The 22,354-nt window shown below is 37.4% G+C and overlaps 1 protein-coding gene across 2 annotated transcripts in view; it reads left to right on the top strand.

The window, feature by feature from the left end:
* Window positions 1–22,354, top strand: part of LOC123681215 (ecdysone-inducible protein E75) — a 163,882-nt gene that overhangs the window by 63,827 nt on the left and 77,701 nt on the right. The window contains exon 1 of one of the 2 annotated variants that reach the window (XM_045619472.1): window positions 6,186–6,553. The exons of the other annotated variant lie outside the window; for it this stretch is intronic. Within the exon in view, the coding sequence (XP_045475428.1) occupies window positions 6,424–6,553 (130 nt within the window). The 5' untranslated portion in view covers window positions 6,186–6,423. Of the gene's footprint in view, window positions 1–6,185; window positions 6,554–22,354 lie in introns of those variants that run through there. 2 annotated transcript variants of the gene reach the window in all.

The raw sequence follows: 22,354 nt of genomic DNA, 5'->3' as shown, positions 1-22,354 counted from the left end.
ATGCCATATACATATGTACAAAATCGTTGCTCCAACTGTTTTTCATTCATTTTCATGCATGTCATGAAGTTTTTTTTTAAAAAGTACATATTTGGTTGTAAAGGTTTCTTTAATTCTTCACATTCTTACTATAGCCACTTGTTTGAGTTGAGAATTCATTGTTTTAAATACCCGGAGTTGTCAATGACCTTTCTGAAAAAGAAATAAATATGTTCAAACTATTACAATAACAATAATATTGTTGTATGAAATGATGAAATTCGCAACAAAACACTAAATGAAGAGGAACAAAAATACAAATAACACACAGTCACATGTCAGTCCAACTCCATACATCAAATGAATATGCCTACCTATTGAGAAATATCGTTTTTTATCTATTCCAAAAAAGCCTGTTCTCTCAGTATCCAAATAGGTCTCAATTCAAAACTAATATGAAGGGAAAATCTATGAATTCGGCAAGAATGAGGAGGTGTTCAATCTGGATTCACGATCACTTGGGAATCAAAGAAAACGAAGAAGCTACAATACTATAATACGTATACACCTAAAATAAACAGTTCCACAAAATGGAAGAATTAGAAAGACTCATACTATGGTGGAATCAGGGATTCAGGGATGGATTATTCTAGATCTTCATTAAAGCAAGTCCAAAAATGTATTCGAATATAAGCAAGAACAGCTACACAACCTCACAGCTGCCTCCTCAAGAAACACCAAATGAGAATAGAATTATCAGAAACTGACAAATGCAGGTTATGTAGGCAGGAGGAAAAACTTTCTGAACACCAGATCACAAAATGCCCTGCCATTGCAAAGTGCTTTGGAGCAGATTTTCTCTGGGGTAAGACTGTAACTCTCTTTAAGCAATTCCAGCTATTGGAGTTCAGTAGAACTTTGTAACTAGGAGGCAAGGTGTAGATTGTGCAGTGGTGCAGAGGTCAGCTTCAATGGGGAGCATAATAGACCTTCAGGTTTCATGCAAGGTAACCCTTCATCAGAAGCTAGTAATCAGTAACTGACAAGTGCAGGTTATGTGGGCAGGAGGAAAATTTCTGATCACCTGGTCATAAAATGCCTTGCCATTGTAAAGCGTTCTAGAGCAAACATTTTTGGAGTGAGGAGGAACTAGAAGGCAAGGTGTAGATTGTACAGTGGTGCAGAGGTCAGCTCTGAGGGGGAGCATAATAGACCTTAAAGTCTCTGTGCAAGGTAACCCTTCAACAGAAGCTTGTAATCAGTAACCGAAGTAGGTCATTCTGATTTTTCCATCCTACCAGAAGCCGCCCGTGATCCATGTGGTAACACATTCCTTCTGCGACCGAAATTTCTATCGCGTATCTCAAACAATGGCGCTTCCGTCGACACACTAAATCAGTTTCTCCTCAGGTCAACGCTCCCCCAGCTCATTACCAGCAATCCGGTGAATCTCTTCGGCTCTATTACCTGCCGAGAGTGAGAGTGTGTACCCAGGAGAAAGGGGCACAGCACTTTCGCTTTCTTCACTTTCGATACCTGAAAACCGAACTGGTCCGTTCGTTGTCTTCACTTTTACCGGTAACGATTGCACCGCTGCTGGTGGTACCATGCATTAACCTCAATCTGCCCAACAAGCTGCTGCTTTCACGTCATCGTCTCCGGAGGAATCATCGTAATTTGATTAGATTTAATGCCGTGGACTCTTGCGTTGCTTACGAGGAAAGTGATGATTGTTCGACGGTTTCAATAGAAACCCGAGTAGGTTCATGACTCTGTTATGTAAAAGTGTGTTCTCTTTGTTATGCATCGAAGTAGGTCTTGTGATGTCGACGATCGCTAGAGATTTGTCCATGATCGAATGAAGATTTCACTGGTAGCGTCAAGTTTTGTGTTCTCTATAAGACGTTCATGAAATTGGCTACTGAAATAGATGGTTCCTCCATATTAATCATCCTAGATTAAGAACCTAGATTATTCATGAATTCGAAGTCTGAAATCTGGGAGTCTGATTGAAAAATAAAGCTAGATAGCATCATAAAATTGAGGACTCATAGCCATAGAAGATCAAAATTTTTACCACCAATGATTTCAGAAAATGTTGGACTGTTACCTGATAATTTGACACATATTGCTTGTTTTTCTGTTATTTTCCAAGAAAATAATGCTCCGATGGGTAATATATGTAGGGTTTTTCAAGTCAATTGTCAAATATTCTTTGCGAAAGATGTGACGAAATCAGAAAATTTTGATGGAAGATTTCAGGTTAAAAAATAATGGAAAGATTCTAATACTGAAATGATTTTGAGCATTAAATATTGAGATACTGACGTTCTGAGCGCTCTGACATTCATGCCCAAATTGCGCCTTTCGATACCACATAACTGTGTATAGGTTTATATAATATGGTCTCCAAGAGTGCAATTGGCTGATGAATGATGAGCATTGACTTTCCTGTTTTTTTTCGATATTCTGATGGAATTTTTTCTGCGGAAATATGTCGATTCCACACAGATTTCATTATTATATTTCAAAATTATACTCGCATGTTGGTACTCGGAACTCTGCTGTCACGGATTCATATATTATTTTTAAAATTTGTGATATAGACAGCAGTTCTGCAAACAAAAATTTTTCAATGCAAATTCTCATTAATTTAATTGAAAATACAATGAAATAGAGAAAATAATGTACAATACTCGTATAGAAGGCTATTATCACTCGTTCATTCAACAAACTAGCGACTTCGTGGCTCGTTTTTTGAATTTTGAAAATTGAACTCGTGTAAGAATATCAATGTCTTCTGCGCTTGTATTATGAATGACCATTCTTAATATGTTGCCTTCGAAATTGAAAATTTTTGAGCTATGAGGATCAATGAGCTATGTTTGTTTCATCATAATTCCATGCCAATAGTTTGTGGGTTCACAGAGAAGTTCTAGAAAGATTTTGAAGTAGTTTGTTGACTTCTACACATAATTTTAATTGAAAATTTTTACTCCAACGATTATTGGAACCTCAGAGTAAAAGACATAGATAGAGGGAGCATATGTCATTTTCAGTAAGCAAATTTTGTCCCCAACATGAACATAAAATTTGACATGAAGCGCGTGGAAATGAAAACATATTAGTGATACGATATTTCACTCGATTCGCTAGTCTCTCCACAAAGAACGCACTTTTTATGTCCCATTGTGAATCAACGTTTTGTATTAACTCAAAATATATTGGAATAAACACATAAATAATATATCAGAAATTCAGAAAACATACTTCAAGCGCGCCAAACGACGTGAACAACCGATGACACTAGGAGAGCAAAAATTGCCAAACCTTAGATTTCAGCAGGTAGATACAGAAAATAATAAATTTTCTGCTTATTATAAATTCGACGATTAGGAAAAATATTGGATTCCAAATATGCAATTTTGCAGATTCAATCGGGAATCACTCAGATAAATATATTTCATACAATATAAAATATACATTCATAATTATATAGTTATGTTGGAGACATGTAAAAATTGCGTATACTCCCTCTATCTATGTTTATCAATCTATGATTGAAACTAATAAACTAAAAGCTAGCAACATATAAGCATTTCAGTGGTTCCTCTGTCACAAATTCTCTTCAAACAGTTTCTTATTAGCTTACGCAACCACTTGGTTCACTTGAAATTTAGGGCAAACGTTTCCAGTACCGACACCCATAACTCTTCCAAAAAATCAACATTACTCAGTATCTCATAAAACGAACCATTTAAATGTTAGAACAAGCCTTTCGTAATCGATTTATTACTCTTTTATCGCCGTTCTTGTTTGTTTTTTTTTTGTGTATGTATATCGAGAACGTGCATACGTTCTCCAAAATCTTTCGAAAGAAGAACAAACTGGCGTTTTCATTGTGATAGGTACACACGTGGGAATTTGTCCCGATTGCCATGGGAAGTTTCTCTATGAGGGAGCTACGAAAACTCAACATGGCGCGACCAACGTTTCCTGTCGGCCCACAAATGAACCAGTGTAAATATTTTGTTACACTCGGTTTCGTAAACACATAATTGGCTTCTTTATCAGCGTTCGTTTGTTTATGTTGATCAACTATTATATCACGAATTTCCCAATTGAAAATTCTAGGATGCAGAATGATTTCCTGAAATCGCTGTCCTATTATGGCTATTTCGACACGAGAAGACCTTTTTTGAAGCGCTGCTTTCTCCGGTGTTGTACGGTGTGGAGGATTTTACATATTGCACTCAATTTGTTTATTCGAATAATGTGGGATTGCCATTTTTCTGAATTGTGGTGATTTATTTCAGTTCGAAGTGAAATTCAAAATCAATTCAACAATAATTTGAAAAGTATTACTATATAGTGCTTAGTAAAAGAATCATGGCATATGACATGAAATATGACATGAAGATTTTGACTAACATATAATGACAAGAAAATAATCTTTTTTAGGAAAAATTCGTCAAATTACGATGAAATTTTGTGATAGTATCGATATGATGGGTATTCAAAAATTGAGGTATAACTAACGAAATAATCTCTGAAAGGAAAATAAAATCATTCAAAAGGTTGTTTTTTATATTTATTATGCAATGCATAATGAATAAGACTTTACGATTTGAATTTCTACATGATCTTAGCTCCTATATTTTATAGTTTTGAGCTGAACGGTTTTCCATTTTGTGGTTCCGAAAGTGTGTTTTATTCACATTTTCTTTCAGAATATCGATCAAATTTTCATTTCAATACAATGCTTGGACCTTGCAATCATGTGTAGAACACAACATCATGTGAATGTCCTCTGGGTGATCTCTCATAGGACTCGATCCTTGTGAGGTAATTTTTTATGACTCGCTGTCATATTTCGGGCAATTTTTTACTAATAACTTGATAGTATTGATTATCAGATCGTCTTCAATTTGAATTTTATCGATCTAAACACGATCTTTCCCATAACTCTACAAAAAAAATCCAAAGACGATAAATCACAAAATCTTGGTGGCCAATTCACATAGCCGAAACGAAAAATTACGCGTCCTGGGATTTTTTCTTCTCTCTTCGCTTATAATTGAATATAGAAAATTCCGAAATAGTAAGCTTAAATTAGCAGACGCAATTTTTACATGTTCCCAACATGGTTATATTACGTTGGCTTGTGATATATTTTTAAATCCACAATTTTACTATATCATCATAAATGTATATTATATTCAATGAAATATATTTATTTGAGTGATTCCCGATTAAATATGCAAATTTTAGTATTTGCAATCCGATATCTTTCCTAATTGCCAAATTTATAGTATGCAGAATATTTATTATTTTCTGTATCTACCTGCTGAAATTCAATGTGTGGAAACTATTGCGCTCCTAGTGTCAACCGTTTTTTCACGTCGTTTAGCGCGCTTGGAGTGTGTTTCCTGAATTTCTGATAGATTTAGGTCTCATTTCAATATATTTTGAGTCAATATGAAACGTTGATTCAATATGGGACATAAGGAATGCGTTCTTTGTGGATAAACTCGCGAATTGAGTGAAATATCGTACCACTGATATGTTTTCATTTCCGCGAACTTCATGTCAAATTTAATAGTTCATGTTGGAGACAAAATTTGGTCACTGAAAATTACATATGCTCCCTTTATCTACGTCTATTATCAAGCAACACCTTCGAGCGTATTGATTATGGTAGGTACCCTAATTTCATGGTAAATTTGAGTGTTGTTTGAGTTCTTTATCTTAGTTGCGACTTGAAAATGGCCATTTGTGACCCCAAGAATGTTCCTGTTCTATTTTTAGCCCGATTGATACCTTAGGGGTTGGTTTTTCGCATTAGATTCTTCATCTGAATATTCAAATGGACTGTTAAGTTTGAACTGAATTCACTTGCCGTAACAAATCATTTGTTCCAACCAAGCTATTATTTTCGAATTTGGCAAACTTATCCTTCTGATCAAAATATTAAATCCTCGTTGGAAACCTACATCTAACAAGTGGAAAAACCTATATACGAAATCCTCGCATATATCGAAACATTTCTCGCCGTTTTTTTTTTCCGCTGGGCCTTGAAAGAAATAAGGCTGACTTCTTTCGCCGCGAAACCAACAAAGCACGTCTCTCTGATGTTTTAGCATCCCGCGAGCCTTGCTGCCGCGGGTTCGTTGACACCGCTCTTGTTGAACTGAGTTAGTGGGTCAACAACGAACCGAACACAGTTCTTTACCAAAGCGAAATCACTCTCGCTGTCCGCCGTCTCAGTTGCAGCAAGTCGACAATCGCTGTACGCCGCACGCGATCATCGCTCGCCTCCGCGCACTGTTTACAACCCCACCACAACCCGCGCGTCTAACCACCCCCTCCGAGAAAAAAGCAGTGAGTTTGCGAAAGTCGCCCCTAAATGTTGAGTTGAGTTCCATCAAAGACAACCCCGTCAGGATGACCGTCAAAGACTACAAAGAAATCGCCTGCATTTCGGCCAAGCACGTGCCTGAGAAGGATTTAAAGATCGACGGGGACATCCAGAAGTCGATAGAAGGCGAAAATCTCCTCGAGAAAGACCTGGCAGGTAATTTTCCAACGATGACGTCTCTTGCACTAACATTTAACAGACGCTGCATGCGAAAATAGAAGCGTCTTTGACATTTAGACTTGATCGACTTCATCCCTGACCCATCCTAACCTCATTCTGTCTGACCTGTTTAATTGGAAGGATTTCTGTTCCCGAATGCACTCCAAATAAAATTTTTCGCCTTGAGAGTCCTCTTCAACATTTTTCAATCAAAGGTCTACTCTAAAAGATAACTTAACAGCTTTCACTTTCATCCTAAAACGAAATAAAAGGAAACTTCCATATTTTTATCACCATATCTTCTTGTTCAACTCTTAATTTCATAATGACTTTTTACTCGTTGTGTTTTCATTGCTATTCCTATAAATGGCATGCAAATTCACCCCTGAAATGTAAAAAAAAAATGTCCAGCAAGCTGATATTTCCACCCTAATACACCGCTTCGCAATTTTCCAAAATCAGCATCCGACAGGCTTTGCCCCTCTCCTTAGTAAAGCTTCGCGTTTTTTTTTGCACTCAGAAGCGCTAGCCTCCACGCGGGCGCCGCTGCTCTCCGGCGTTTTCACTTTTCAGTCAGCGCAATTCCCGAAGCCTATACTTGCAACAATCTAGGCCAACAATGCCGCCGTGCGAGGCTAGTACGTTGCCCCTCGTCCTTCCTTGCGATTCCATCTTGCTCTCAGCCTCGATCTGTCTCACTCTCGTTCACTCACTTTTAAATTCACAAACAGCGCGAGGTTCGCAGATTCATGTCACTATCGATAGTCTCGCTCGGGGTGCGGGCTAGCTAGCGGATAAGTCTCGATGTTGGCGTTGCGAGGTCCGAGGTCGTGGGCTCCCCGTCAGGAGACTAGTTCGTTCACCTTACTTTGCTGGTCGTACGCGAATCTGGGGCAAGATGAAATAAGTAGAGGTTGAATGCGAAAACAGCACATGTGCTCGGGCGTTTGGCCAATAGCGGAGCCGCGTTGCCCCACCACTTAACCTCGAACGGTGGAGTTCAACGCACTGACCGCTAAATAGGTTACCTGACAGAATTCGCGAGCGAGCTTTGCCACATAACTGAGCGTGGTATGGGCGATTGCCTGGTATACAGGGTGGTCTACTCTACAGATATTAATGGATCAAAAGTTATTTATTTTTTTCTTTATCAATACAACTTCAGTTTGATCTTTCATTTTTGCACAAATAAGTGGAACCTCCGATTTCAGCCATTGTTTATCGCATTTTCTTTCATTCATTATTCAATTATGCTTGATCAAAAGAATATTTTTTTGTGTAATGTTTATTTTTTTCAATTGATTCGAAATTCTTCTTTTTCGGAGTAATTAGATTTCTCACTAACGGGCTTTTTGTCAGCTTCTAGGTTCTAGAGCAGCATGAAATTAAGAGGGAACACCACCACGTGACTGAAATTAGATATATTTTTTTTTTAAAAATCACCGATTTTTATGGCGTTTTCACATCATTATTTTCAACATTATAGTATTCCAATATTTTCAATTTGCGAATGAAAAAAGAAAAGAATAATTCTGGTAACTTTCCGTTTTTTACAAAAAATTGCACAAGTGCAACAAGCACTTAAGTATTTCAAAAATATCCGACAAAAAAATCATCACCAAGAAAACAAAACTCTAATTTTGTGAAAATTCATAAAGATACTTTTAAAGCACTTCCTTTTGACGAATGTTGGAACTATTGTAATATTCTCAACTTTTACTTCAATCATTCTGGCATCACTGAATATTATTTTTGTCCCTTATCCTCTGGATAAATATTGATAGATCACGATAGGCCACTTAGTGTTGTCTCCATTAATATAATCAATATTCTGAAGAATATTCCGAGGGTAGGATAGTTTAGAATAAGGGTTGTTTTCAGAAATCTTTCAGAGCCTGTAACAACTTGTTCCTTACCGCCGATTAAAAAATGTCGAGCATTTCCTGATACCGTATCATCGTCATTTTACCCGTTCTTCTCTACGCTAATGTGTCGACGTAGCGAACGGTGAAAGTAGTGAATTGATAGCAATTTTACTTTTGCAAAACGAGTTTTCACTTTCACGATATCGTCATGTGGATTTACCTCACTCAATTTGAGTGATATAATACATTCCTTTACGCTGTGCATTACGTTGTGACAAGATAATGACGGATCAACTCTTCTACTCGCAATTCTATGGTCTAGGGACCTGATCTCAATTTTTGTTTAATGTCAATTGATTTATACAGGCTACTTTGTTCTTTAAGGTTTATGTTGAGGAATGTGAAAGTATTTTTTGTTTGTTTCTTGGGATGAAAGTATATTTTGAAGGTTTTGTCCGTTCTAAAGGGTGAGATCAGCGAGCCTATATCAATATTATATAAACTCACACATTTACTCTTGTACTTCTTTATCTTTATCTTCTCTTATAAGGAAATTATGAATGGTATCTTGGTCTGTCACTTAACCTTTTCTTTACATGTTTGTGTCTGTAGGTCAAACGTCATCATGTGGTGGAAACCTTATAACCTAAAGAGTGTCATACCCAACGATATTTATGTAACAGAATCATAAAAAAGAGAGATGAGTGTAATATCTTTTGGCAGATTTCACGCATCGCTAATCTTCAAATCTCAGGTAATCCCCTAAACAGGACGTCGGATCATTTCACGAATTCGCGAATTAACCAATTCGCGCGATAAATCCAGGTCACGCAGCACCCTGAACGAGGCTAGTGCGTTGATCCTTTTCGGTACGGGGTCGTCGGAGCTAGCCTCGCGCGCAGGTCCCCCGCGAAAGCTCGCTAAAGATTGCAATCGAGGCCAACGGCACCCCGACGGAGACTAGGGCATTGCCTCCGCTATTTTGAGGTCGCCAATCGCACAATATATATAGATATATATTCGCTAATGTTCATTTCACTTTATCATGGCCATTTCGGCGATTGTAATAGGCTCATTCGGCTTACGGTGGAATTAGATAATGCAAGTGTCTCTTTGACTTTTATCGTCTAGGATAATTATATTTGTTATTCACTTCAGGCGGATGAAGGCTTTTTGTTTTTTTTTTTAGTTATGCACGGATGATGTAAGATGCGGATATTTTTGGAGCACCTGTTGACGTACGATAATAGATAAGAGGTGGATGACATATTTATCTGTTTCTTCTTCCTCCTTCCTAAGGTTCTTATTGGTTTCGTTTGAAACAAAATTGATGAGACTATGCTGTTGAGATTTCATTATATAGTAAAGGGGTTTTTTCTTAGAGCTATAGAACTTTAAATTGCAATAAAACAACGATGGATTATTCGATTGACATGAATTTTATTTATCCGCATATTTCTGGCATATGACCGCCAGGGCTGGTTCGGATGAAGTCCAATCTGGACGTCCAATTTTTGATGACTTTTTCCAACATTTGTGGCCGTATATCGGCAATAACACGGCTAATGTTGTCTTCCAAATGGTCAAGGGTTTGTGGCTTATCCACATAGACTTTACATAGCCCCACAGAAAGTAGTCTAGCGGTGTTAAATCACAAGATCTTGGAGGCCAATTCACAGGTCCAAAACGTGAAATTAGGCGGTCACCCGTGTCTTTCAATGAATCGATTGTGGGACGAGCTGTGTGACATGTTGCGCCGTCTTGTTGGAACCACAGCTCCTGGACATCATGGTTGTTCAATTCAGGAATGAAAAAGTTAATAATCATGGCTCTATACCGATCACCATTGACTGTAACCTTTTGGCCATCATCGTTTTTGAAGAAGTACGGACCAATGATTCCACCAGCCCATAAAGCGCTCCAAACAGTCAGTTTTTCTGGATGTAACGGTGTTTCGACATACACTTGAGGATTAGCTTCACTCCAAATGCGGCACTTCAACCAGAAGTGCGTTTCATCGCTAAACAAAATAAAATGGACGTAGTGCGCGATAAGTATTCCGCACAGAACCATTATTTTCGAAATAAAATTGCACTCTTTGCAAGCGTTGTTCAGGCGTGAGTCTATTCATGATGAATTGCCAAACCAAACTGAGAGGAAATCACTTGACAGCTGTTAAATCGGTCGCCATCTTGAACAGTGATGACAGCTTAAAGTTATATACCTCGAAAAAAAACACCCGTTGCATCTAGATGCAAAATTTCGGAATTGAATCTAGTTACGCTACTTACAAAAAATTTCACATGATCGAAGACAATTTCAAAGAGAGTATTATTAGGCTGGTGATCAAAATCTAGATATTTTGGTCATGATTATTTTTCTAATCTGCATACGAGAAGGCCTATAATCGTTGAATTGGAATAGCGAATTAATTCTAACCTATCCAACCTGCGTTGTCTTGAACCCAGAGAGGTACGCTCATGCGTTTCAAGTCGATAGCGAAAGTGATTTGTTCGTTTGCAAGTCTGAGACAGTAAAAATGGCCATTGACCGACTGTACTCAATCGTTCACTTTCTTCTTCTACTCGAGAAGACTTTCACTGTTTCGCAGTCGGTTCATTCGTCGGATTCATTGAACCCATGCCTAATCTACCTTGAAAAATTTAGGTTAATTTCCTCCAGATGCAGCGCCGTAATCGGTTCTGCAATGACGCATTTACGATCTCATTGAATGATAATAAATTGGGAATTTTAATTCGGCTAACGCGAAAATTTTTCCAATTGCGTAGACGAGAAGGCTTCGATTTTCTCGAAGTTTCCTGGGCTCTTGAACCCAGGCTCTGTTTGTTCAGTTGTTTCAATTATGTAGAGCGTGTTTGTTCGCTTGCTTATCTTCAAGATCAAGACTAATCGCTGAGACTTCCAGTCAAGTATCGACATTATTTTTGATGGCAGTGAAGTTCAACAACCTTCTCATTTTTCGTTAATCTTTAATGGACTACTTGTAATTTTAAGAATGTATTTTGAACTTGAAAACTTGAAATTTTCAGTATAATTTCGTCGCAGTAAAGTTTGTTGATGGGCTAAGATGACTAAAGGTGGACAGATTTGCCAAATTGAACATCTTCGAATACTCAAAATCAATATTCTTATACCAACATTAAAAGTATAAGAACTGTAGGAATAGAAAGCTGTTAGAGCTTATAGCCTTTATACTATATACTCAACCTGACTTTTGAAATCCCTTCTTTTATTTTGAATGGTATAAAAAAAACTTTTCATTTTGATGAAACTAGATATATGGCAATTTCGAAGTATATTTCTCTTGAATTATCTAGTTCCTTCGAAATTTCTGTAACTTTTTACAGTTTATGCCTTGTGAAATTATCTTCAGATAAAAAAATGTTGTGTTTGATGAAGTATCCCAAAAAAGCTCACAAAATATTCTATTCCATTTTCATGACTCAGAAACGAATAAAAACAAACTTCCAAGTTCTTTCCAACATAAACAGTGAACCTTCTATTTCCCAAAGTAAACCTCCTGGTATTATTTGCATTCCCTCTTTGCAACAGAAGTGCAATTCGACAAAATGTGGCTGCATTTATGTTACGTCACTTGAGGTGATGAAGGGTACATCGCCCTCACCGACTAGCGCAGAGGGCGCTGACTGCTGAACGGCCTTTGGAGAGAGACTTCCGCGTCTCGACGGTAAATTTTAGATTTACATCCGATGAGCTGCCCCGAATCTGAGTAGGATGTGGGGTCGATGTGACGAAGATGAGTCATAACATCCTAGTTTCATCTCGTTTCGTTAGTTTGGGGTAGTTCTTCCGATTTTCAAAATAACCCATTTCCCTGGAAAGGAGAAAGAATATACTTTTCTTATTATATGTTACTTTGACAGAATAAGCGAACTTCTAGGTTAAGAATATTCTTATGCATCTAACACCAGTTACTTCCCATGAAGCTCCCGATTTTGGTTATTAAGTTCAGTTGGCCACAAAGAAAATTCTAGTGTCGAGATTGTAAAACCATAAAGAACAACATAAATTATGATCATCTGGAGAAGCTGAAGCTTGTGTTGGACCACTTGCAACCCAAACTTATTGGACTTACTCATAGAGTAATAAACATAGATAGAGGGAGTATACGCAATTTTTACATGTCCGCAACATGGTTAGATTACGTTGTCGGATGGTGATATATTTTCAAATCTACAATTTTACTATATCGTTATGAATGTATATTATATTGAATGAAATATGTATATTTATTTGAGTGATTCTTAATTAAATATGCAAATTTGAATATTTGCAATCCGATATTATTCCTAATTGTCGAAATTATAATAAGCAGAATATTTATTATTTTCTGTATCTACCTGCTGAAATCCAAGTTTTGGCAACTTTCGCTCTCCTAGTGTCATCCGTTGTTTCACGTCGTTTGTCGCGCTTGATGTTGGTTTTCTGAATTTCTGATATATTTAGGTATTCATCTTAATATATTTTGAGTTGAAATGAAACGTTGATTCACTATGGGACATGAGAAAAGCGTTTTTTGTGGAGAAACTCGCGAATTGGGTGAAATATCTTATCACTGATATGTTTTCATTTCCGCGCGCTTCATGTCAAATTTGATTGCTCATGTTGGGGACAAAATCTGCTTACTGGAAATGACTCTCTCTCTTCCTCTATCTATGCTTATTACTCTGAGGCCTTACTAAATTTCGTTAAAATCGGAGTTACTGCTAAACGATTGTATAGAATCTTCAGCGAGTCTCGAGATATTCCGGAAACGATTACGTTCACCTTAAATTCGCAAGATTTTTTCAATTCACGATCGCGCGTCCCCATTGGCGGGAACGTAACAAGGACGCTCGGCGAAAAAAGATACAATCACGAAAAAGCTGTAACCTACTTCCCTCTTAGATTATTCTCGAACAATTCCACGAGACGACGTCCTATGGAAATGCGAAAATGGGGGTGTATTGGGGGTGGCGTCTACCCCCACCCCCGGGGTCGTTCACACCGACGAAGCGCTAGGTCAGACAGCCGGTATCTGGGTCGGGTTGTTCCATAAGGGTTACATTGCACTCTTCGGCGTTGTGGAACTTTTTTTGTCATTTTTGTGTCACTCTGCACGACGGACACGTGGTACATGGGAAATCCAATCCCGCATCAAAATATCAATCCCGCAAATTCGTGGGATGAAAATTATCAATCCCGCGGAACCGTAAGAATGCGGGATTGTTAACATTATACACTGTGTCCGGAAAGTATGGAACAAACTCATTTTTTGCTAAATAGACCATTTTAAGAAATAATCCTGAAACGCGTCGATTTTTTATTTTAATTTACCGCATTTTAAAAGAATAATCTAATATACAGGGTGAATTACTTTCGAGTAATGACGTCACCGTAATTTTTTTTTAATGTAACACCTTCATTTTGTCTCAATTTTCCGATTACTCTAGCTGAGCTGATTCCAATAATGTATCAGATGTTGATTCCAATTGATACAGGGTGGACAAAAATACAATAGTTCTGTGTGTGCTCATAAAGTAACGCGTAACATTATTTATCAGTTGATTTAACAATATTATCAAAAATACTTATTGTCTAGCGGCAATTGGTTTGAATGTAACATCCTGTAGTTTGTTACATTTTTAGATTAAAATAAAAATGAGGTGTTTCCAAACATGTTTGTTACTTGTGGTCTAGCAGAGAGAATATGAAATAAATTATTTCTTATTTTTATACATTTTATTAATCTAAAAATGTAACAAACTACAGGGTGTTACATTCAAACCAATTGCCGATAGGCAATGAGTATTTTTGATAATATTGTTAATTTAACTAATAAAGAATGTTACGCGTTACTTTATGAGCACAACAAAACTATTGTATTTTTGTTCACCCTGTATCAATTGGAATCAACATGTGATACATTTTTGGAATCAGCTCAGCTAGAGTAATCGGAAAATTGAGACAAAATGGGGGTGTTCTATTCAAAAAAATGACGGTGACGTCATTACTCGAAAGTAATTCACCCTGTATATTAGATTATAATTTTAAAATACGGCAAATTAAAATAAAAAATCGACGTGTTTCAGGATTATTTCTTAAAATGGTCTGTGTAGCTAAAAATGAATTTGTTCCATACTTTACGGACACAGTGTATATACTCTTTGTACTCAACCTATTAAACATGCTCATAATAAGACCTTATGCTATTAAAAACATACTATGGTATAAAAGTGTTTATTTCATTTCAACAGTTATCAAGTTTTGCAGTTTTTTTTTGGGAAGTTTCAAAAGACGTTTTCTCTTTTATTGTCTATTATGCAATTGCAATATTGAATCCCGCAGATCCCGCATGGAAAATCCTGCAAGTTTGTTCCCGCAGAATTTCAGAGGGGTCCCGCCTTTGCGGGATGGGATTACCTAGTTGTGCAAGAAGTGACGTGCACATGCATTTCTTGCCGCCGGAGGCTGTCGATCGTAAACCTGCGTGGGCTTGTATGATTGACAAATGCGAATCGATACGGTCCTCGTATTTTTGCAAATGCAAGGTTTTCGCACCAGTCATTCGTCTTGTGGAGTAATCGCCTAGACAACGGGTTACAGCGGACAATGAAGCAACCTGTTCGTTGAAATTTATGGGTGTAGAGACGTCGTGTGGGTTATTTATTATCGAAAATTTTATTTCCTGGGACGGGAGAAACAATTCGTTATCGAATGAATGCTTGGAATGCTGAATTGGTATTGTTTACTGGGTTATGTGTATCACTCCAGTCCATAATCAGTTATAATATCAGAAGAGCATAGACAATATTCGATTATACACCGATTCAAGAAGGCTCGAGCCTTCTCGTTCTGGAGTTATTTAAATTGGACAATCCCCTGCTGAAAATTGAACAATTAAACATTGTGACAAAATGATGAAGCGATCTGTTTAGCGCTCAAAAATCACATGGTTCTTGATCGCAAATTATAGGGTATTTCGATTTCAGAAATCAACGAATTTTTTTCTTGCTTTGTTAGATTACACATTTTATTATTTTGCTCCTACTCATTATATTCGCTCTGAACCTGAATATTCATAAAACACATTAGTGGGGATGTCCTGTTAACAAGAATTTATAATGGATAATAAAATTTTTATTGCTGCCATGAATCCTTTTGAGTATGTGGTAGCTCTTGTTTTCTTTGATGATAATTAATGGGACATCTCTTGAAGATAAAGTAGTGTGTTATTCGTGACAAATTAACAATCGATTATAAAATGTTAATTTCTTAGCGATAGATGTATGTAAATCCACATGTTTATAAGTGGCGCATTCGCCAAATTGCAACCGACTATAATTTGTCATTATTCTTTCGTTTTCTGATACAAAATAAACAAATTAATTAAGATATTTTTGCTTATGATAATTTTATTTCTATTTCTATATGATAACATTTTGAGATTTGAAATAATCAATTTTTTTCTTTTTCCAGGTAAGCATCACAAGTCATTACATCCAGATTAAGCAGAGGGGGTGAGTTTTGTTGTGAAAACATATCCCAGATATTTCTTTATCTCAGATTTCAATAGATTATCCTCTGGTTACGATCTTACTTTCAAAAAGGTTTCTCTAAAACTATTCGAAACAATAATCAGTCCAGCTATTTAGCAATTATATTCTTGTACATGAATTTGAATAATGGAAATTTAAATCGGAAACGAAATTGTATTGATTCAGTTACATATATCACTGAATGATTAATATCTGACCATTACACAATAGCATTCGTCCAGTCGTTTGGTCATATCTGAAGAGGATAAGCAAATCAACATAAATAACCCGCATATAGTTGAAAGATGAAAATACATTATAACCTACATAAAAATCAGAAAGACACTAAAATTCATCGAGTATAGCTACGATTGCACCAGCGAAAATTGAGATAGATAGTTCTTAGATCTTTATAGCCTGTAGATCTACTCATCCGGTAGATCGAAGCTAATAACTGAAGAATTGAATTTACATTCGAAAGCTCCATTGATGAAGCACTTGAGCGAACTTGTATCTAAATATCGACTGAGAGGAAAGAGAGAAAGAAATCCTTTTTTTGATAAGTGCTTTCCAGTGATCGCCACTCCGGTGCTGGGCGCTCTAGAGCTTTACGCCGTCTTTATGACTGGAACACGCCAAAGTCAAACTATCGAATTAAACATAAACAAACCAGTAAACTGATTTTGGCTGTTTTCCGTGAAGCACCCTCCGAATTTGCGGGGCTTCACATGATAAAGGAAGGTAGCGTGAAGGCTTGACGCTCCCGGCGGTGAACAACCCCCCCCCCCCCCCCGAATTTGTGGGGCTGACCGCACTGACAGCTGTGAAAGAGAAATAATAACGTTAATTGGCATAATTCAAAACAAGCACGTGAAGAACGCCAAACTCAGTTTTCTCTTTTTCGTGAAGCACCCTCTGAATTTGTGGCAAAAAACTGAGACAGGGATTCGTCATTAGCTTGTAAAGGTCTTATTTTTCTCTCACAGCTACCGTGCGTGAAGCTCCGCAAATTGCTGGGTGCTTCACGGGAAAGAGGAAGGTAGCGCGAGGGCTTGACGCTCCAGTTAGTGACTGAAAAGCACTTGAAGTTAATATTAAAAGCTTTTTTTTTGTTTTCATGAATTTAAACTTTTCTAATTCGTTTGTTATGATGAAAACCCTACGTGCAATTCAATCGATGAATATCGGTATGAAATCACCACGACACACGTAACTTAGAAATCGCAATTCCGTCATCTTCGTCCATAACCTCTCTCAAACGACTTCCTGCCGCCGTAAACGGCCAATCATGATCCGAATTGGAACCGGCTCTTCCTTGGGCGATGCCTGATTCGTACCCATCGCGAATTTCCAAACGACTCGCGATGATGCGCCTCGCGCGTGCGAAAAAACATTCCGCAACAGATCGCGCGAGTGAAAGCCGGCCAAATTCGAACGATGTTGGCCAATTCGTTTTCGCGATGACGATAATCGGCCCGCGAGGGGTGGGGGTTAGGTTGGAAAATTGGCCGGCAACGTCACCGATCGTCGAGTAGGGTATCTTGCGGAATTGTATTTTATTTCTAGGAGTCTTGACCGCGATGTGGGTCGTAGACCTCGCGCTGTGATCTGGGACGTACTCTCGATTAGTAGGCTCGTTACGTCATGTTTCGACGAAGTACACAAAGAAGTGTTTGTCGAAAAGAGTTACGTGTGCTGGATTTATGGGCACGACTGTATATTATAATCGGGGATTTACAGAAGGAGAACCGTCGTCGTTTGTGATGGCTAGAAACGGGGAAAATTTAAAGTATTCAATACGCAATATTTGCTCCGATTCTTGAAGATACGTCATTCGGTCACACGCAATCTGCATAGATGTAGATTTCAGTTGAAATTTCTTTTCTCGTTAAAGTTATGAATCAGATTTGCTGAGTTGTTCTGTATTGTATTCTAATCTGTACAATTTTGCAAATGACTGGTGGGAAAATGACATATTCTTCGGGCGCCTTGTATTTGAGGGGCGGTAATTCGGCCCAGTTTGCTGGTCGAATTTCATATTTAATACTTGATTCTGTAAATCAACATGAGGTTGTTCCGCTTCACTGCTTTTGTCAACATCCCCTGCAATAAAAAGCTCCAACCCGCCTTTACTAAGACGCTTCTAAAATGAATAACACATGGCAGTCCAACTGATATGAGCAGAATTCCCTGTTACCTTCATTGAAAGAGGAATAAAATCATGTTTGTTTTTCACAAAGGCGAAAAAATTATTTGGAAACTGATGTTCACACATTCAGAATTATGGAAAATTCTTGCGATTTCGCATTCTTCTTCAACAGCCTGTCTGCATCCACTCCTGGGCATAGGCCTCCCCTTGAATTTTCCAATTTTCTCTACCTTGAGCCAACTGGTGACAACATCGTCCGACTTTTGCATTAAAAACTGTAATTGTTGAATGCCAAATGGTTTTTACGGAACACATCTTTGTAATCCCACTTAGCTTCGAAGCAATACTGGAACTTTGAATGCCCTACCGCCCTTTGTATCTTGTGGTGTGATAGGTTAACATTTTTTCAACGTACGCAGTGTCATGTGGGAGTTGGATTTTTTATGTTCACCATATACCATAGAGTAATATGGATATAGGGAGTATACGCAATTTTTACATGTCCTCAACATGGTTAGATTACGTTGTCGGATATATTTTCAAAGTCACAATTTTACTATATCGTTATGAATGTATATCACATTGAATGAAATATATTTATTTGAGTGATTCTCAATTGAATTTGCAAATTTGAATATTTGGAATCCGATATTTTTTCTAATTATCGAGTTTATAATAAGCGGAATATTTATTATTTTCTGTATCTACCTGCTGAAATCCAAGGATTAGCAACTTTTGCTCTCCTAGTGTCATCGGTTGTTTCACGTCGTTTGGCGCGCTTGAAGTTTGTTTTCTGAGTTTCTGATATATTAAGGTATTTATTTCAATATATTTTGAGTTAATATGAAACGTAGATTCACTATGGGACATAAGAAGTGGAGAAACTCACGAATTGAATGAAATATCGTATCACTGATATGTTTTCATTTCCGCGCGCTTCATGTCAAATTTAAGTTCATGTTGGGGACAAAATTTGCTTATTGAAAATGACATATGCTTCCTCTTTTTATGTTTATTACTCTGAGGGTAAAACCATTTCATGTGAAAATCGAACAAAATAATGAGGCAGCCAATTTCAACCCCCTACCCCACTGACGATCGATTCGACCGGGTGAAACGACCCGAGACGACCTCCGTTCTGCTGATGCATCCCTAATTTTATGGCCATTAGCTTTTTTTCCGCGATCGAGAGGCTTAATCACCTGACCCTTAAGGCTTATCCACGCGAGGTATCTAAATCAGTTCTTGCCGAGGCTTGCGGGTCGTTGACCAGCGTCAGCGTTGACGAAAGTGGAGCGACAGATCGGAGCCATGGTCCTTGAGAGACCATATCGGTTAGTTAACTGGATCCAATTCGCAAAAATATACACTCGCATAAAATTGGACGAACTTGTTATTATCTAAGATTGCGCTCGTTCGAACAACACTGTCGTATTGCACTTATCGATAATTCGACCTATTTTATGACCGTTGGATATTATTGATTAGGACGCGGAATTCGTGGTACTCGATTATGAATTGTTTCTGATTCACTGATCGTATAGTATAATTCTCATTTGTGGAAATGCTTTAACGATTTCTGTTTTGTAAAGGGTGATTTTTTTTAGAGCTATAGAACTTTAAATTGCAATGAAACAACGATGGATTATTCGATTGACATGAATTTTATTTATCCGCAAGATGATCTTGTGGCATTACATTTCAAATATGATATGACCGCCATGGTTGGCTCGGATGTAGTCCAATTTTCGATGATTTTTTTAAAAACATTTGTGGCCGTATATCGGCAATAACACGGCGAATGTTGTCTTCCAAATGGTCGAGGGTTTGTGGCTTATCCGCATAGACCAATGACTTTACATAGCCCCACAGAAAGTAGTCTAGCGGTGTTAAATCACAAGATCTTGGAGGCCAATTCACAGGTCCAAAACGTCAAATTAGGCGGTCACCAGACGTGTCTTTCAATAAATCGATTGTGGCACGAGCTGTGTGACATGTTGCGCCGTCTTGTTGGAACCACAGCTCCTGGGCATCATGGTTGTTCAATTCAGGAATGAAAAAGTTAGTAACCATGGCTCTATACCAATCACCATTGACTGTAACGTACTGGCCATCATCGTTTTTGAAGAAGTACGGACCAATGATTCCATCAGCCCATAAAGCGCACCAAAAATTCAGTTTTTCTGGATGTAACGGTGTTTCGACATACACTTGAGGATTAGCTTCACTCCAAATACGGCATTTTGTTTGTTGACGTAGCCATTCAACCAGAAGTGGGCTTCATCGCTAAACAAAATAAAATGGACGTAGTGCGCGATACGTATTCCGCACAGAACCATTATTTTCGAATTGAAATTGCACTACTTGCAAGCGCTGTTCAGAAGTGAGTCTAATTATGATGAATTGCCAAACCAAACTGAGAATAAATCACTTGACAGCTGTTTAATTGGTCGCCATCTTGAACAGTTATGCCAACTTAAAGTTATATACCTCGAAAAAAAACACCCTATACTTATTGTGGAAATACAAAGTAAAATGAGGGATTCCTTGGGTAATTTTAAGAAAATAGGATATTCCAAATGTCTGACAGTCTAGTCTTTCAAATATTCAACTTTTCTTTTACCTATGATTAATAATTAGATCATATTCTAGGAAAAACACTATGAGATCTGGATCAGTTCCAAACGCTTGGCCTTAAGTTTCTCACTTTCCGAGAAAAACTATAAACAGCGAATATGCGATCTTTTCATGTTATTTTTGAATTCCTCACCGTCGAAACATAAACAGGTATCTTATTGCGATCAACAAGTAGATTATCTCTTGATAACAATTCAATTTCTGTCATTCTGTAAAATTATTCCTATTATTCGAACATTACATTCATCGAATAAAGAATAATACGAAATTACTCAACCATTCCATGAAAGGTGCAGCGTTTTTATTTGTTACTTCCCGGTAAATAATCAATTCGAATTGTATTCATACTTTTTATACCTGCAGTGACCTTTCTTCATAGAATTCATCAGCGACGGATCAATATACCAACATATTGATCCATTGTTACAACGACGTAATTTTTCAAGACAACGAGGACATGGTCATCGGCTGAAACTGTTCGTACCATTGTGGCCAGAGCCGCCTCTAACCAAACTTCCGCCCTAGGTACAGGTCCAATTTGATGCACATTCTGCAGAATGCAAAAAATTAATTTCGGGTGATCAAGGTCTTTTGCCGAGAGATGAAATTAATTGAAGGCACCTCTTTGAAGAGATAGAGGTAGTACAGGCAATTTTGACATGTCCCCAACATGGTTAGGTTACGTTGTCGGATTGTGATATATTTTCAAATCCACAATTTTACTATATCGTTATGAATGTATATTATATTGAATGAAATATATTTGTTTGAGTGATTCACAACTAAATATGCAAAGTTGGATATTTGGAATCCGATAATTTTCCTAATTGTCGAATTTATAATAAACAGAATATTTATTATTTTCTGTATCTACCTGCTGAAATCCAAGGTTTGGCAACTTTTGCTCTCCTAATATCATCGGTTGTTTCACGTCGTTACGCGCGCTTGAAGTTTGTTTTCTGAATTTCTGATATATTTAGGTATTCATCTCAATATATTTTGAGTTAATATGAAACGTTGATTCACCAAGGAACATAAGAAGTGCGTTCTTTGTGGAGAAACTCGCGAATTGAGTGAAATATCGTATCACTGATACGTTTTCATTTCCGCGCTTTATGTCAAATTTGATAGTTCATGTTGGGGACAAAATTTGCTTACTAAATATGACATATGCTCCCTCTATCTATGTGTATTACTTTGAGATTCTACGTGACTTACATCGTAGGTATTACCCAGTACCGAAAAAATGCTTGAAAAATGAACAATTATAAAGCTAACTATCATTAACCCAATTTGAAGTTCCCAAATCCAAAAGTAAATTGAAAAAGAAAGAATATTATAACACTCACTTTGCATATACATACTTCAAACGATTAAAAAATATTATAATTGATTGTGTTATGAAATGAAAACACTTCTTAGATTGGTAAGATGGAAATGGTCAAATGAAATCATTTGACATTTCTCCTTTATTTTGCATTCCTCTTAGGAATCAACATTCCGATTAGAGAATTGAAAATACAAACTATTCCTGACACATCAATGTGTTGCCCCAAAAACGAAATAAAAGTCGGCAAAATTTATCGAA

The sequence above is a fragment of the Harmonia axyridis genome, chromosome 5 (assembly GCF_914767665.1).
Source record: "Harmonia axyridis chromosome 5, icHarAxyr1.1, whole genome shotgun sequence".
NCBI classification, from domain to species: Eukaryota; Metazoa; Arthropoda; class Insecta; order Coleoptera; family Coccinellidae; genus Harmonia; species Harmonia axyridis.
This window is presented reverse-complemented; position numbering and strand designations above follow the sequence as displayed.